The 16,561-nt window shown below is 41.0% G+C and overlaps 1 protein-coding gene across 1 annotated transcript; it reads right to left on the bottom strand.

Moving 5' to 3' along the window:
- Positions 1 to 938: 938 nt before the first annotated feature.
- Positions 939 to 11,676, bottom strand: BIRC2 (baculoviral IAP repeat containing 2). The gene is made up of 9 exons (XM_021529335.2): positions 11,503 to 11,676; positions 8,147 to 10,202; positions 7,939 to 8,038; positions 6,645 to 6,723; positions 6,036 to 6,084; positions 4,943 to 5,185; positions 3,532 to 3,786; positions 3,338 to 3,379; positions 939 to 2,534 (listed from the first exon to the last, which is right to left on the bottom strand). Exons 2-9 carry the CDS (start codon positions 8,979 to 8,981, stop codon positions 2,341 to 2,343), a joined length of 1,797 nt encoding a protein of 598 aa, XP_021385010.1. The 5' UTR covers positions 8,982 to 10,202; positions 11,503 to 11,676; the 3' UTR covers positions 939 to 2,340.
- Between the last annotated feature and the right edge of the window lie 4,885 nt (positions 11,677 to 16,561).

The raw sequence follows: 16,561 nt of genomic DNA, 5'->3' as shown, positions 1-16,561 counted from the left end.
GGGGTAGAGGCCTGTTTATTGCTTAACCCGGTCAGAGCTCTGGAAAATGCTTTCAAAGAAGGAAGTTAATGCAGAATGAAGTGTGAGCATGGTCAGCTGGTTCACAAGTGACAGAAGTCACTTGACCCTCTCCCAGTGAACCACCACACTGTTACCCATGGTTTAACCTTTTGCCAGGGTTGTTTGCAATGTCCTGCAGACAAGCCTGACTTTCTTGGAGTAGTCATAAGGAGAGCGTAAGTGCTCACATGCTCACATTATTAATCAGGGCATCCAGTCATTATAGCGAGGTGTAGCAGAGTCATAACCTGTATCAGCCTTCCTGCCAAAACTAGGTCACAGTTTTACCCACTAGTTTCTAGATCAAGTTCTTCCACATCTCAAAGCAATTCAGGTGCCTAGTGCAGAGAGCTGGTGCTGTTTGAAGCTGCTCTTTGAAGGGATATTAAAAACATTCAGTGATGGGCTGACTGGTGTTGCAGGACCTGAGGGAGATACACACAGGCATCACAAATGACACTGAACACTTTTTAAAGCCCTGAATATCCTCTCATCTGATTTATATGTAGTTAATTGCAGTGTCTGAAAAACTCTCACCCCACACAGTTCTAAAGAAAAATGCATTGCTTAAAAAGTCTGCCTGCTAGTATGTTTTTTCCTGTCCTCTTCTCTGCTCAGAAACAAGGTGTACCTGCTAGCACCCCCACACTTTTCAGGTGAGCCTGACCTACCCAGCTCCCCCTGCAGGTTCATCTTAATCTGTAGAAAGTAATCTTACTAATTTCTCACCTGGAATAAATCAATGAAATTTCAAGTCCTGAGATTGCTTTCTTAAAAAGTTGTCAAAGGCTGTGAAAACATCTTAAGTTGTTACACAAGACAAAAGAGCTTTTAGAGGCATTTCAAAACCAAGAAAGGAAAAGCACATGAATCAAAGCTGTTTAAAACTACATTTGAAACATTTAATTTGAAACATTCACATTTTTAGTAATAAAAATAAATGGAAGCTGAACAAAACAAAAGTCTGCATTTTAAAGAATTACAGCAAGCCAACCTACAGGTAAAGAATCCAGGTCTGGACTGAAGACTGTGTTATCCACACTCAGGCTCTAAGTGTGGGCAGCTGTGGACTGAACTTTAAATGAGAGCCAGACAAACTGACTCCACCACTTCAGGACCTGTTGCCATTAACCTGGCAGTATTCTTCCAGTGACTGACATGAAATCCTTGCAACCTACTTGTGAACACCTTTGGAGGTATCCACCATGCAAGTCTAGGGATACAAAGCTGAAAAAGATCATGAGTCAACCAGTAAGGGAATAGGAGCTCCCAAAATATCAGTTTACCAAAACAAAATCCAAGACTTCAGAGATGCCTGGGAGATCCTATTATTTAACTGCACAATCCCTATAAAGTTCCAAACACAGAAAAGTAGCTTTTACATTTAATCCCTAGCACAGACTGTATGGCTACCCTCTGTCTCATCTTTAAGGTCACAAGGACCAGGATTTCTGTAATTTGAAAAATCAAATCAGAAGGAAGTACCAGATGCTGTTGGAGTTTTGGGGGGGGGCTACTGTTTGTTTTTAAATAGAGAGGAAATCACCAAACAGCAGAGAAGTTCACTTCCCTGTTCAAAAATGAAGACAAATGGAATGAAGTTTTACTTTACTATTGCAGGCAAACAATCCCAAACTTTGGTAAGGAAAAGACAGCATTCTAATCACTGCAGTCTACAGAGAAAAGTCAACAACAGCAACAGAATAAACCAGCCCAAGTTTGAGAAGTAGAAATATTTTAATTCAATCTTCATAAAAACTATTAGTAATATACATTGCACAAGTATCAAGACATGAAAAATCTTTACAAGTGCTGCTGTTCCTGCAACAGTTAGCCTCTTTTCTCCTTAAGTCGAGAAGAAAGCTAAACCAGAAGTAGCTGAAGTTAATTAACATTAACTATTAATAACAGCAATTTTAGTATATTTCCTCACATCCACATGGAGGAAACTCAAAAGAAGAGTTATGCCAAGCTCCATTTTAGGAACTTAACAAAAAACTTCTTTGAATTAAAGTGACACTAGTGAAACTACTTTCCCTACTCAGAAAGGAAGGCCAGAAAAACCTCACCCTAATACTTGGTTATTTTTATGAACAGAGAATCTTTGGCACCAAAGGCCTTCTATACATAATCATACACGCATCATAATGAGGATATGCCTTACTATCACAAAACTTTTGTTAGCTTTCTGTACCACAGTTTTCCATTCTTGAGATACAGCTGTGTTAAGCTTCAGCAGTGAAGTATGGCAGAACAAAGACATTTTGTCAATCTCCCTCTTTATGAAAGAAATGTCCGGACTGTACCCTTTATTATCCCCCTGCAAATAGGGCATTTTCTAAGGGATGGTGCACATTCTTTGCACACCACTAAGTGACCACATGGAATAAAAACAATAGAAACTTCTTTGTCCATGCAAACTTTACATGTTCTTTCCTCTTGCAATCTTCTTAATTGTTCTTCCATAGGTAAACCTGGAAAAAATAAGGTAAGTTTTTGTCAGCCTGAATATATGTGAATAGATCAAAACGTTATTTATTTAGAGTGTAGCCATGCCCCTTTCCTTCCACCTTTTATTTCGCTGCCTCTATTGAGTAAATATAGATGGCAGTGAACATTTTCTAGAGCTCAGAAAGTGGCATGCAAGGAATTAGTCTGTAGTACTTTCCAGTTCTGTGAGATGATGGATAGCCCAGGGGTTGGAGGCCAACCAGTGTTTACATTTTAGCAAATGTTTTACTTTTCTTGGTTGGATATCAGAAACACAAATACAGCCTGACTGGTGGAAGTGGGCTATATCCAGGCTTGTATACTTTTCTCCAGTCTATTAACAGATTAAACTGCAGGACCAGAGCAAACTCAATCTCATGTCTGACAAGTTTTTACCTACAGACCGTTGGTCAAACTAGATCTCAGGACACCTATGCCCACTCTGGAAAAGCATAGATGATATGTTAACCAATTACTCATTCTCCAGTCTTTACCAAATGCCTGAACGCTTGTATCAGGATCAAGTCCAGCATGTGCTTCTCGGATTGTTGAGCTCCAGAAAACTCTACATCCTGTGATGTGCAAAAGCATGAGCAAGGCACAGGACACAGCTGATAGCTGACAGACTTGCAAGTATGCAGAAGCACTTAACTTTTGGTTAACTTTTTCAGTCCATATTACTAAAGCAGAATTAGAGAGAGGGTAAAGCATCAAACCTATTTCTTAACCAAAGTAATTTTTTTTTTATTTTAGTTGTCTTTAAGATAGAAGGTAGAATTTAAGGTACCTGAAACATCTTCTGTGGGAACGTACTTGATGGTCTTCTCCACTAGAATAAAAGAAAAGAAAATCCTTATCATTTAACTAATCTATGTTCAAACAGCATGTTTGTTTCTTTTTCTTTAGACTGTTGTGAGAGCACTGGTAAGACCTCTATAAAAGGATATCCTTTAAAAACAGAAGGAAACCAGAGACACATACCAAATAAATCCTTGTAGAGCACAGGGTCACAGTCTCGCAGACAGTTCCTGAAGATGCTGGCTGCTTCATTTCCTTTCACTAAAACTGTATCTATCAGTTCCCTTGCCTGCAATGGTAACTGAGTCTTCTGCTTAATAACATCATGCTCAAGTTCTGTTATCACTTTAGCTGACAGTAAACTGCCAAGGATTGGCAGTATACATGTTAAACGCTGGAATAAAGCCATTCGATTCTTCTGGATCAAGTACAAATCATCTGGAACACAAGGAGGAATTAGATAAGAGAATTAGGAATACAATACTCCAAGTTGCACTTCAGTTTAGCAATAATGGATATTCTTTAAACTCTACTTGCAATATTTGCTTATTACACATTATTAATAAAACACTCAGCAAGTTTTAATGGTATTCACACAATGAACAGACTTAAGGAAACCACAAACAAGCAGCTTCTGAGCCAAAGCCTGTTCAGCAAGAAAACTTCCTGCTCCCATCTCTAGGTTAAATGATCACAGAGGATCCCATGTAACTCCATATTAGTGAGATTTATACTCTCTGGGCAATTGCAAAGAAAAAACTAACACCACCACTAACTCATTGACATGCCAGAGGTTAACTTTTGTCAGTGCTGGGCTGTAAATAAAAGAAAGCTCTTCTATGAAGCATCCAACACAATTACATACAAGAAAACCAGAAGTACAGCACAATCAGACTCTGCAGACTATTTTAATACTCTACTACAAACAAGAACAAGAAAATTTCTAGTAGGATTATAATGCTGAATCCATCTATGTTTTTTAAAAGAAATACAACTAGGAAAGAAGCATCCTTAATTTCATTTATAATTGAGAAGTTTCATTCTGCTTCACAAAAACAAAATCAGAAGGATTTCTTCAGGCTTCAAAACTTACATGGCATTGAAGCATCAGGAAATGTTAAAGATACATCAAATAAACAAATTACTGTCATATATGGGCTGAGTCAGACAGAAAAGCAGATCTTTGTCCATCTTACAGAATCTGAATTTGTAGAACTTTGTGGCCTATCCTTAGGAGGTAGATATGGTGGCTTACTGATTCAAGCAGCTCAAAGAGCAGCCAAACTTGGATAAAAAATAATAGCGTACCAACTGTTTCATTGACAGCAATATAAAGGCACACAAATGAAAAAAAAATGGCTTTGGAAAGAAGAGGTGTTTCTGAACTCTTGGCCTCTGCTATGAACCACTTTCCTAAAAGGGAGTGAAACAATTCTCAGGCTGCTGGCTCCATACAGATATCCTGACAATGCTTTTATAGAAGCTGATCCTAGCAGTAATTAAACTAAATCACTTGGCGCATAAAAACTAATATAAAAACTATACATATTACTAACAGCTTCAGATTTCACTTTTATTTATGCCTGATGCCTACCTGATGCTACTTCTTCCAACTGCTTTTCTTTCTCTTCTTGAATTGTCTCATCTTCAGCCATGAGCAGATCAGACACAAGATCATTAACAGTCTTGTAGTTTTCTCCAGTGGCCAAGATTTTACTTTGCACTGTTTGCTTTATTAGCCTTCTACTGAATCCCATCTCCAAGGCAGCTTTAACCACAGGCGTGTTCATCATGATTGCATCTTCTGAATGGCTCTCTCCAGGTTCAAAATGAATAACTAAAGAAAAAGGAAAATCCTTGTGTATAACATAATGAATAAAATATCCATACAACCCCAGAAAGTCAGATACATCAACATTACCTACATACATGAACACTGACCAGTAAAAAGTTTCAACTGTTTAAAGAGAATTTTTTAAGTAGTTTTAAAAATGGAAGCCAGCCAGTCCTAGCAGCTTTTTTTGTACTTCAGTAATTTCCAACTTCAGCCTTGAAAAATGGCCTGGGAGTGTGCCAGGGGTGGGGGAGGGAAGTCAGTTTATAGTACAAACAATTGTTCTATTCCAACTCTTGATCAGTAATCTGCATTTAATTTAGTAAACACCAGACACATGGGATTCTGTGTCATTGTCCTCAGTCAGGAGAGACTAGGACAGCATACACTCCCAGAGGGTGAGTGGGTTTTTCCACCATAACTGGAGTCCAGCCTAGAAAGACTTCACTGTATCAGCTTGTCCCACCTTCTTCCTTAACTGCTGCTGCTCAGCTCAGAGCATTTACTTAGTTGTGTGCCAAAGAGATGGAATTGCATAACTGTATAGTCATGACACCCTCTAGCAACTGTTCCACCCAGCTCAACACTTGCTTTGCTTAACGCAACCCTGAAATAAAAAAAAAAGCAAGTGTGCAACCCAAAAATTTTAATATGAGCTGCTAGTATGAAAATAAGGAAAATGAAAAACAGGATCTCTTAGAGATGTTTCCTCAGAGCTTGTCAATTCAACATCAAAATTATTATAATTTTAGGAAACAAATCTAAGAATTGGCTATCCAAAGCTAACTCACTTAGCAATCATTAAGCTTGCAGAATGCTGGGGGAGTTTAAAAACATGCTTTAATATACATACTTGGAGGATCAAGGTTTTCATTTACAGGTGGATCAGAGGTCGACAAGAGCTATAGAACACAAGAGAACTATGTTAGGATTGAAGTATTGCTCTTCCTTCTAAGTAGCTTTCTAACATATTGTTTGTCATCAATCTTGCTAAGCTTCCTACCCATTAAAAATTTCACCTGCAGTTACACAAGTCTGCAAATTTGTGCAACTGTATAATCAACACAAAGCTACTGCTGACCACTTCCATGAAGTGAAGTCTGGTTACTCTTGCCATAAGAATTATGAATACAAATAATTCACATTGTCCATGCCTGATTTCTGAAATAATAATTACTGATCTGCACTATTCAGTGTATAATCAGTATTTCACTCTGCTAACACAAAGGAGCTCACTGCTTCATAGAACTCTCCAAAAGTAATCTGTAGAGGTTAAACTCTACTAGTCAAAGACTAGCCATGGTTCAGCACTAGTTTTTTTCATGTGCTCATGAAGAGAATTTATGATGTTAAAAACCCAGGAGAAGCATAAGCATAAATGAGACAGAAGAATTAACTCGAAAAAAGAATACAGCACTGTTCAACACGGGAAAACCAAAGTTACAGGACATTAAAAGTTTACCTGTTCAAGGAGATGGGGAAATCTGGCCTGAATTTGATCTACAAACTCTCTTCCTTTTACACGAAGCAGATACTCACACCTGAAACATTGACAAAAGTGCATCAAATTATACTTTCTACCTGCCAAAGGAAAAAAAACATAGAAGAATGGACAAGTTTAAACCCAGTGGAAGTTAAATATATTTCTCTTCCTTCAGAAGAGAAAAAATACTCTTAATTGGAAGCTTGGTGCAGCCTAGTGTCTGGTGACACTTGCATAAAGTTTTTCCATGACATCCAGCTATCAGTAAGCTTATGTATATAAATGCAGCAGCTTTACATTCTGCTACCACTTGTAATCAAAAGGGTATGTCATGAGAAATGACACTATGTCAGAATCACTACAAAGTGCAGTTTCTATAAGATAAGCTGTTTCTATCTTGCATCTCACCAATCTTACCTCCTACTCAAATCATTCTTAAGAAATAATTTAACAAAATATGATACCATTATCAAAGCCAGGTCTGCTTCACTAACACAGATTTATCTCTTATGTACATTTACTGACAGGCTTAACACAGTAAGAAACAACAAGTGACATTTAGCCTTACATACATCATATAGTCCAGCAGTAGCTGATAAATTGCTGGAGATCTACAATGAAAAGAACTATTATTAGCTTTCCTGAAATTAAGTGCAACTATTTCCATAATGGAGGTGGTGATTTCCACAGGCATAGATAACAATTAGGTATGAAATTGCCATTTAATTATAGGTGACATTAAAAAGTTATTTCTGTTCTTTTTCCAGTAGAGACATACTAAAGAGCCACTGAAACCTTCACAAGCCCTTCCACACATAGGAAAGTAAACTCTGCAAGCAGAAAAATTGGTTCATGAGCATTCAGCATGGGCACAAACCCAGAACCAATGAGTTAAACATTCATTTTACTTCATTTCTCAGCAGCCTTTGCTCCCCTTGATCAGGGAGGGGGGCACTGACTTACTGAGTGTTTCTCTTACACAGAAAAGTATGCTCATTAACAATGCAGTCTCACTTGTTGTTAGTGATCTGGGGACACAGACAGCTTTTAATAATGAAGGGGAAAGCATTATATGTCATTGTCAATGAAGAAATGTTTTAATTACACACACCTACAGCCTTCAGAGCTTTTCTACATACATGCAATACATCCAAATTAGAGTGAATCTGCATATAAAATAAAGTTAAACAAAACTAGTAAGTGCAGTACATATCTACCAAAATTAAAAAATTTAGGAATATAAACAAATTATGATGAAGATTTTGCAAGTTACCTTGGAAACCACTTTGCATGCTCAATCCATGGATCATCTCCAGATTCCCAGCACCTTAAGCCACCATCACAGCAAAAACACTTCACATCATCATTGCGACCTTAAAAAAACACAAGGCAAAATATCTAGCAAACCCTGACACAACTTACTTGAAAGTAAATGCTGATATAGCAGCATGAATAAAACTGGAGAAGTCTGGGTTTCTTACCTACATAGTAAAAGCCAGCATCTGCAAGCTGTTCAGGCTGAACTGGAATTCTGGTTGGCCAATTTAAAAATGTTTTAACACGTGCTTCATGGGTTTGCATGCTCACATTTGAAACATTGAAACTCTGCTGGTCTCGGATAAGGTTTTCCACAAAAGGGCAGTTGGGATAGTGTCTCCGATGCTCTGACACAGCATTATCTTTTGGTTCCCAATTATACAGCTGACCACCACAGGTAAAACAAGCAACTTTGTCTGCTGTCCCCAGGTAATAAAATCCAGCCTTTGCCAAATCAGTGGGTGAGAGAAACGTCAGTGGCCATGACTGAAAGGTGCATAGCCTAGCATCTTCTGTCCTCATAGAATGATTGTGAAGCTTAGGGCTCAAGAATGGAAGGTCTTCAGCTGCCCTAGTAGTTACTGGGTCATGAGGAAAACTGGAAAATGAGCCACTGAAATATCCAACCTGTTCTAAACTTGGAGAAAGTGCTATGGAATGTAGAGACGGTGGCAGACTGTTTGCAATTGAGGGTGAAAAGGCAGAACGAGATGACAATCCCGCGTTGTTATCTGAAAGCATTCTTTGAACAAAACTGCAGCGAGGATACAGCTGCTTATGTTTTTCCATAGCATTATCTCCTGGCTGCCAGTTATCCAATGTTAAGCCACAACTGAAGCACTTAACTTTATCTTGCACACCCGTGTAATAAAACCCAGCCCGGGCAAGGCTGCGCTCTGATACCGGCGTGTTCATGGGGAAGGTGGAGAATGTTGACATTCTGTAGAGTTCACAGGACAGGTCATACTTCAGCTCGTCACACAGAGCACTCTGCCTCATGATGCTAGTCAAGAAAGGGCTATCTTCCACTGTGTTCAAAATGGACTGTTTTGGGAAAAATGGGACAAGTCTTCCTCTGGGAGGTAGTTGTGTGCATTAAAGGCAATTTGGAACAACCCCTGTCTGTACAAAAGCAACTTTTAAAGTGTAACTTCAAATGTGCACATGAATAGAACTGACCTCATGATTTAACAGCCTATAAACATTTGGCAAGTTCTTGTACCCTAGTTTAGCAACTTCTTTCAGCTCAAAAGTTTCCCCATCCCATTTTAACAATTGAAGAAAGCATGTTGAAAAACAATTTCCATTAAATCACATAAGCATCACATGCTTTATGTGTTCTGTATATCTGGGAGAGCAGTAACAATTTGTCAGGCTAGTGGAGGTTCAGCTCAAAAGAGGAAAAAAACACAAATGGGTTTATCAAAACCCTTTGTCAATAAAGAAACTAAATTGGGGGGCAATTAAAGCAATATTGTTTCTATCCAAAACATATGTTAGATGATTTAAGGACAAGATTTCACCCTAAACAGCTGATAAATATGTAGCTTATACACACACAAAGATTTTAGTTTGTAAAACCACACTAGGAGGCTGAAAAGAAGACTTTATCAAGTTCAAAGGGCACACAAAAAATATAGACCCTGAATGATGGTACTAAACTAATCTTAGTATATTTGCCACTACTGAACTCCAAAAAAAACCACCTCTCAAGTTCTGCATATTGTTGTAATAAGTTGTTAAGACTAAAGAAGCTGGTTTACACTCAACTTCACATGTATAGAGTATTCAGCTATTAGAGAAACAAATCCTATACACTGTCTCAGACAAGGATGAACTCTCTTTATTAACAAACCTGGGACAGGTTTGTCTACAAGTCAGCACCGAATCAACAGAGCACTTCACTTTTAACTCGGTGCCTTAGTTACAAGTACAGAGTTAACCAATTTAACATAAATTAATTGCCTTGTGTTGAGACATTCAGATGCTTTATACTGTTGAATTAAGTTTTTCCTGTATGCCATGGTTATGGCATACAGAAGCAAACAGAACTCTCAGATTAAAAAAAAAAAGTATTTGATGCCTTAGTTTCTTTATTTCTGCACAGAACTACCTCCCGGAGGTAAGACTGAAGTCCCTTCTAAAGGTGCCTACGCTTCCATATTGGTACTGACTGTCCTCAAGGAGAAATTTTAAGTATCTTTTGTGGCAGAACAAAACCTGTAAGGAAGAAAAATAGTGTTTTAAAATACACAAGATGAGGTGCATGTAATGTCTATGCAAACAGCAATTACATTAACTGGAACAGCACAAGCTTTCTGCATTTATAATATGTTAAGGGCTGGGAGAGACCCTAAAGATCCTCTAGTCCCAACCTCCCTGCCATGGGCAGAGACATCTTCTAGTAGGAACAGTCACATCCAACCTGGCTTTTTTTGTAGACATCCCAATTGCCACTATTGAGATGTCCACAACCTCTCTGGGCAACCTGTTCCAGTCTCACCATTCTCGCAGTAAAGAATTCCTTCCTAATATCTAACATCAGCTTCCTCTCTTTCAGTTTGTACCCATTACTGCATATCCTGTCACTACAGTTCCTGACGAAGAGGAAGGCTCTCTGGCTTCCCGGCAGACCTCCTTCGGACCTTGGCAGGTTGCTAAGGGATCTCCATGCAACCTTCTCTTCTCCAGGCTGAACAGCCCCAAGTTCCTCTGCCTGTCTAATGTCAGCTAGGAAGTTTCAGGGAGTCAATTTCACGTACTGTGAAATGGAGTGATTTCACACAGTCCATTTCCCTCTTATTGACGCATATGCAAAATTGTTTAACCCACAAGCAGAATTTTTTGGCAGACAGATTAATCAGGCTACTTAATCGCAAGCTGTATAACTAAAGGTAAAATCCTGTACTAAAGAAGTTGCATACATTTAAATTGGTTTAAGCTTGTAGATTCCCAAACAATGAAGACACAGTTTTATAACACTGACGTAAAAGAGTACTGGATTTTCTTATTTAGGTAAATCCAATTATATTTGAAGCAAGGGCATCGGCAAAACTGAACTTCCCTAAAAATTCAAGTACGGGCAAACACAAAGTTCAAAGGGTTTTTACATATTTAGCTATGAACACATATAAAGTTAGGTATTTAGTAGTCTGGTCGATCGATTTCCAAACAGCTTTTCCAGGAACGCCTCGGTTACGATGACACAGCACTGCAGAAACAGCTCCCTGCGCTGAGGCCCCAGCTCCTGAGCAGCAGCGCCCGCACGGCGGCGACAGCCAAGGCCCGGCCCCCGGCCGCGGGCCGGCCCGCTCCCCGAGCGGGCTCCAGCGGGGCAGCCGCGCCGGGGCACGGCCGGCACCCGCAGCTCCTCCAGCCAGGCCGGGCACAGGCCCAGGGCACGGGCACCCCCTGCTCCCCACGGGCGGCCCAGGCCCAGCCCCAGCCCCAGCCCCAGCCCCAGCCCCAGCCCCAGCCCCAGCCCCAGCCCCAGCCCCAGCCCCCTGCGCCCCGTACTCACGGCCTCAAGCGCAGCCCCGCAGCGGGCCCCACCAAGGCCCAGCCTATATGCGGTGCGTGGCAGGGGCGGGGGGAGAGGAGCCCGCCCCGCGCCTGGAAAACTCCGGCCAGGCCGGCCCGGCAGCTTCGGGCTCGGCCCGGGCGCGGGCCCCGCCTGATGGCGCTGGCCCGCCCGGCCCAGCCCGGCCCGGCCCAGCCCGGCCCAGCCCGGTCCAGCCCGGCCTTCCCCGGGCCCGCGGGCGCCCTCGGCCGGGCGCGGGGGGGAGGCGGCGCTGCCGTCAGCAGCCGGGACTTTCCTCCGCCCCCTTCCCCGGGCGGGGGAAACCCGAGCGTGCGGGGATTTCCAGGCGGCTGGCAGGCGGGCAGGAAGGGGAGCGGCCGGAGGGGCCCGCGGAGCCGCTGGGGCCCGTGCGGGACGGCGCGCCCGCCGGGGCCGCGGGGCAGCACCGCTCCCCCAACCCCGCGGTTCTCCCTGACACCGGCCCCCATCGCTTTGCTCGGCCGCGGTCCCTAATACAGGCATCTCTGCCCCCTGCAACGTGACCCGTGAAAGACTTCGGTCACTTGAAAGCACTGGGGAAGATAATGAGGAAGATAAATAAGACCATAAATTTCCACTGGAGGGGTTTAAGATGTTATCGCTGCATATCGAAATCTAAAAAACTTCCACAGTACTTACCAGAACGCTGACCAAGAGCTCAAAATGTCCCAGCACAGTCATGGTCTGGGATTTCCTATGAACAAACAGCAGATGAGAGATTTTAAAAAGCCCTGTTTTGTGATGACAGATTGGTAGTAGGGTGTTTACACAACTGAGAACTGAAGAGTTAAAACAAGGAAGTGTAACAGCATTATGACACTTTGGGTAATTCTCTATATCAGAGTTCCAGTAAAATGAGTTCGCGAGAAACTCATTCATATATTTTCTAAGACTCTTTCAAAATTCCTGCTATATGTGATGACATTTATCATATATAACAGTATGGTCAAATTTGAATGGTGGCAGTGATATCTAGTACAGCACGGCTTCTACTGTAACACTATCATCATATAATGACAGAAAAATTTTTGCAGCAGTTGCAGAAAAAAAAGAAAGTTAAAAGCTTCCTTTTGAACTTTAAAATGGTTGTCAGATCCGTGATATATTGTTTTAAGGAAGCTGCTGACACCGGGAAGAGAAGGTTCAAAAATGGAGCCAGCTCTTCAAACACCTTATGTGAAGAGCACTGAGGTGTGGTTTTGTTTGACATTGGGAACTGTTCAGTGCTACGCAAGGAGCTGAGCTCTGTATTTATGTGTGACTTTAACTGCAAGTGCTTAGAGATGTACTTTGACTGGTTATCTCCAGTTTCAGAACTTCAAGCAGGACTCCCCAGATGAAGTTATACTGATCTATTATAAGAGATTCTTGACGTTTTACTGTACATTCTCCCAAAACAACTTAACCCAGTGCTTCTCCTTAACTCTCCTCCCTCCTTTATGCCACTCCACACCCAGCCACTATCTGCCCTTGCCCCTCTGTACCCTTGGCCTCCTGCTAATCTGGCAATAGCAACTGCTATTTCCTCCCCTCCCAGGCCTCCAGGCCAGCAGTTTCAGGTTCTCCCTTTGTCCTTGGCAGCCTCATGTCGAAGTGGAGGGAGGGAGGGGGGATAAAATAAAAAGCAGGCTAAAATGCTTATGATAGGAGAAAAAGAGGTGCAGCTGCCCTGAGCTGTCAGGCACTTTCTGCTTGCTTTGCCTCATTCAGTACAGTAGCAGCCCCCCATTCCCAGTAATTTCTTCGCTTTCCAGAAAAAAAGTTAAGAGGGATCTTCCCGCACTTAGCTGCAATGATGGACTGTCCTTTACCCAAAGGACATGAAGTAAGAATGTAACTAAAAGGTTCTTCTTAGGACTGAAATTCCTGAGGAGCAGTGCATTATCATTAGCGTGTCTGGCTTCAGCCTAGGGCCAGGGTAACTCTCCAGAGACGGAGTAAGAGGACAGCAGTGATGCTTAAGCCCTATCCAAGCTAAATTCAGGCTTTGGCTTTGGTTCTCAGGCTGTGGCCTATCACTAGGACTGTTTCTTATTCCAGCCCTTTCACCAACTGCAGCAACCTTCCAAGATCACAGTCTTGACCTGAAAACTAGTGAGTGGATGGGTAAAACAAGACCCTGGGCTTTGCAGACCCTTAGCTCTGGAGAGGAGGGAAGAAGGCAGCATTCAGATAAAGCTGTCCTCAACCACAAGAAACCGCAGAGGTCAAAGTACTAATAAAATTGCTGCTGCCACATTAGCAGGGTTTATGCAAATAAACCTTATGGCAGTGTTCACTGAAGTAGCAAAGGTGAGAGGGCAAATTTCTGGAGGTGGAAGGCAGTGACCTCACAGCATAAGTGCATCATCACACCAAGTAGCACAGCCGGCCCTTGAAGTACCTGATGCAACTGCGAGTCCAGAAGTCTTTTCTCAAAGTCCTGCTGAATGTCAGTCTCCCCATGCTGTCATCCTTCACTGATGCATTCTCCAGTTTACCATCTTCCACAACATTAAATGTCTGGCTTTAATGGTGCCTCTGTAATACACCTCTAAACATCTATGAAGAGGAGAGATGGAGAAAACACATATTGTCATTTGCTTTCCCATTGCTACTGACTCCTGTATCCATTCTCCCAAAAATCTAAAACCCCCTGTAAAACCTGTTTTAAAAAATAAAACCAATTATCACTGCCCACATTTTTCAGCTTCCCAAAGGTATCAAATGCCTTCATGGGACATGATCTGCTTATTCTGAACTCCATAGTGTTGGCTTCACTGCAAGCATGAATCTCCATTCCAGCAGTAAGGAGTAGGTTTCCTCTTATAAACTGACCTAACATGGTGATTAGGGTTCCATAAAAAACTTCAGAAGGAATTCTTTAACTCTTTCAGGACATAAGGGGAAGATGATGAGAAAAATAAGAAAAAATATATATTAAGGATAACTTTGGAAAAGCTGACTTGAGGCAAAACATACCATCTGTAGATAAAGTTGTGTTATCTTTTCAATTTACAAATGAAGCCAAGTCTCAAGAGCAGAGTAGCTCTAACATCCTCTAAACATGAGATCAGGTAAACTATGTTGTGATGATCTATGTGGGTGCAACTGCCCACTTCGTTTTGACTAAACACAGCAATATAACTTTAGTCACAGGTTTGTTCACCTTTGCCCAGGGGGAGAGGAATTGATGTTTCTCTTCAAAACCTCTCTTCACCGGGAGAGGCCTGATGAGCTTAATATCCACAGACTGTGAATAGCCAGAAGATGCACAGGAGATAAGAGATAAGAGAACCAAAGAATGAGAACCAGATTAGCATCAAAGGCAAAGGATCAATAACCAATAGGAGATCGAACACTAAAAGTTGTGTAATTTAAGACCAATGAACATGAATTTCTTTGCGTTTTTTATATATAAATATGTGAGAAGTCTGGTAAAGAACCATGTGTATGATATTCACTGCACAACCTGGGCATGTGTCAATGAAATAATTTCTGTTGCACATCCTGGCCAGAATAAAGTAATGCCTTGATTCTCTTAACAGTGAAAAGATGTTGTTGTAGAGTTTCTGTTTTTCCCATAGTTTCTTTGACAAAGGCACCTACATCTACACCAGCAATAATTATTACTTTTACTTTTTCTAAATCAAAATTGTAAATTGCATTTGGGCATATAGCAAAAAAAAAAAAACAAAAAACAAAAAAAAAACCACAAGGGACAAATATCTAGATATTTAGGGCATCCATGACTCATTGTGATAACTCTAAATGTTCAAGGAAAAAAAAACCATCCTGCTGCTCCCTTTCTGAAGGTCAATACATTCACAGTCTGAAAAGTTTCCATTCCCTTTGCACACAGACAAGAGTTTTCTTTTTCACATCCTCCTACGCAAAGGATCACGAGTACCAAAGTTTAGGTTTACCTAAATCACTTGTGGATTTTCTCACATTTAGTGCTGCGATAAATTCTCCTGTAAGCCATAAGTAGTCTCAAGAACATATCAAAGCCACACTGAATAAGTTGAGGCTTTTAAATCAGTCAGAAACTCTCATTAATATTTACTTGAAAGATAAAAAATAATCAGAATGAGTTGCAAGAAGATCTTGGTTCAATTCTCTTTTTAGGTTGGAGAATCTGCTCACTTTTCAAAGTTTTATCATCTGCTTCTAGGAAGACCATTTTATTCTCCTGGTGGTAAAACAAACATACCATTCAACAGCAGATAGAAACGTGAAGAATGGCAAAGCAGAGATGACTTGACTAAAATAAACCACAATCAGGTGGGAAAGAGGACCACTTATATATCAGGGAAATAAAAATACTTCAAATTTTGTCAATTCAGAGCTCCACATTCCTGGGTTTTTCCAAAGGAGTTGTCTTTCTAAACAGCAAGTTGTCTGCTTTGACTCCAAGTTACTTCCTGCTGTCAGAGTAAGAAAGCTTCTTTATCTCATTTCCCTCATTTATTCCTCATTATCTCTCTGTAGATTTTAAAACCTTCTCAAGGTGTTTAATTTGCTTTAGTTGAACCAGCTCTTGCCATTCATGTTCTTGGGGAATTTTTTGTCAATATTCCTTCAACTGAAAGAGACTCAAATGTGGCACTGTTTAATTTCCTGAGGATTATACTGGAGGTTTTCTACCAGGACTGCTGCTAGATTCAGGCAATTACAAGTGATTTGTAAATCATGCTAAATATTATTCCATCCCACTGTACCTAGAAAATAGGTGATTGCCTTGACAGAGTGCAAAGAGTTTAAAAGGCCAAAGATCTCAGAAGTCAAATCATCCATTCAGAGGCTACAGATACAGGATGAAGTTTCCCAAAATACCTACATCACCTTTTCAAATGGCATATAAACACAGGGGAACACACTAACTTCTACAAACTCACATACAAAGAGGAGTTTGAGCTTTCTGTTGCAACATGCAAAATAAGGCCCCAATTCTGTAAGCAAAACCAGAAATCTGATCTCTGTGCCTGCCTGAGTTCCCAATGCAGCTTATGGGGAACTGGTTTGTGATTTACAGCAAAAC

The sequence above is a fragment of the Lonchura striata genome, chromosome 2 (assembly GCF_046129695.1).
Source record: "Lonchura striata isolate bLonStr1 chromosome 2, bLonStr1.mat, whole genome shotgun sequence".
NCBI classification, from domain to species: Eukaryota; Metazoa; Chordata; class Aves; order Passeriformes; family Estrildidae; genus Lonchura; species Lonchura striata.
The sequence above is the reverse complement of the archived record's forward strand: the minus strand, read 5'-3'. Positions and strand labels throughout refer to the sequence as shown.

What these genes read in the sequence shown, in the direction of transcription:
- BIRC2 (XM_021529335.2), bottom strand. Translation starts at nt 8,981, where the DNA reads ATGAGGCAGAGTGCTCTGTGTGACGAGCTGAAGTATGACCTGTCCTGT. An exon ending in TTCCCCATCTCCTTGAACAG is followed by an intron (nt 6,085 to 6,644) that starts GTAAACTTTTAA and finishes TGTGTTCTATAG; the next exon opens with CTCTTGTCGACCTCTGATCC. An exon ending in GCTCTACAAGGATTTATTTG is followed by an intron (nt 3,380 to 3,531) that starts GTATGTGTCTCT and finishes CTTTTATTCTAG; the next exon opens with TGGAGAAGACCATCAAGTAC.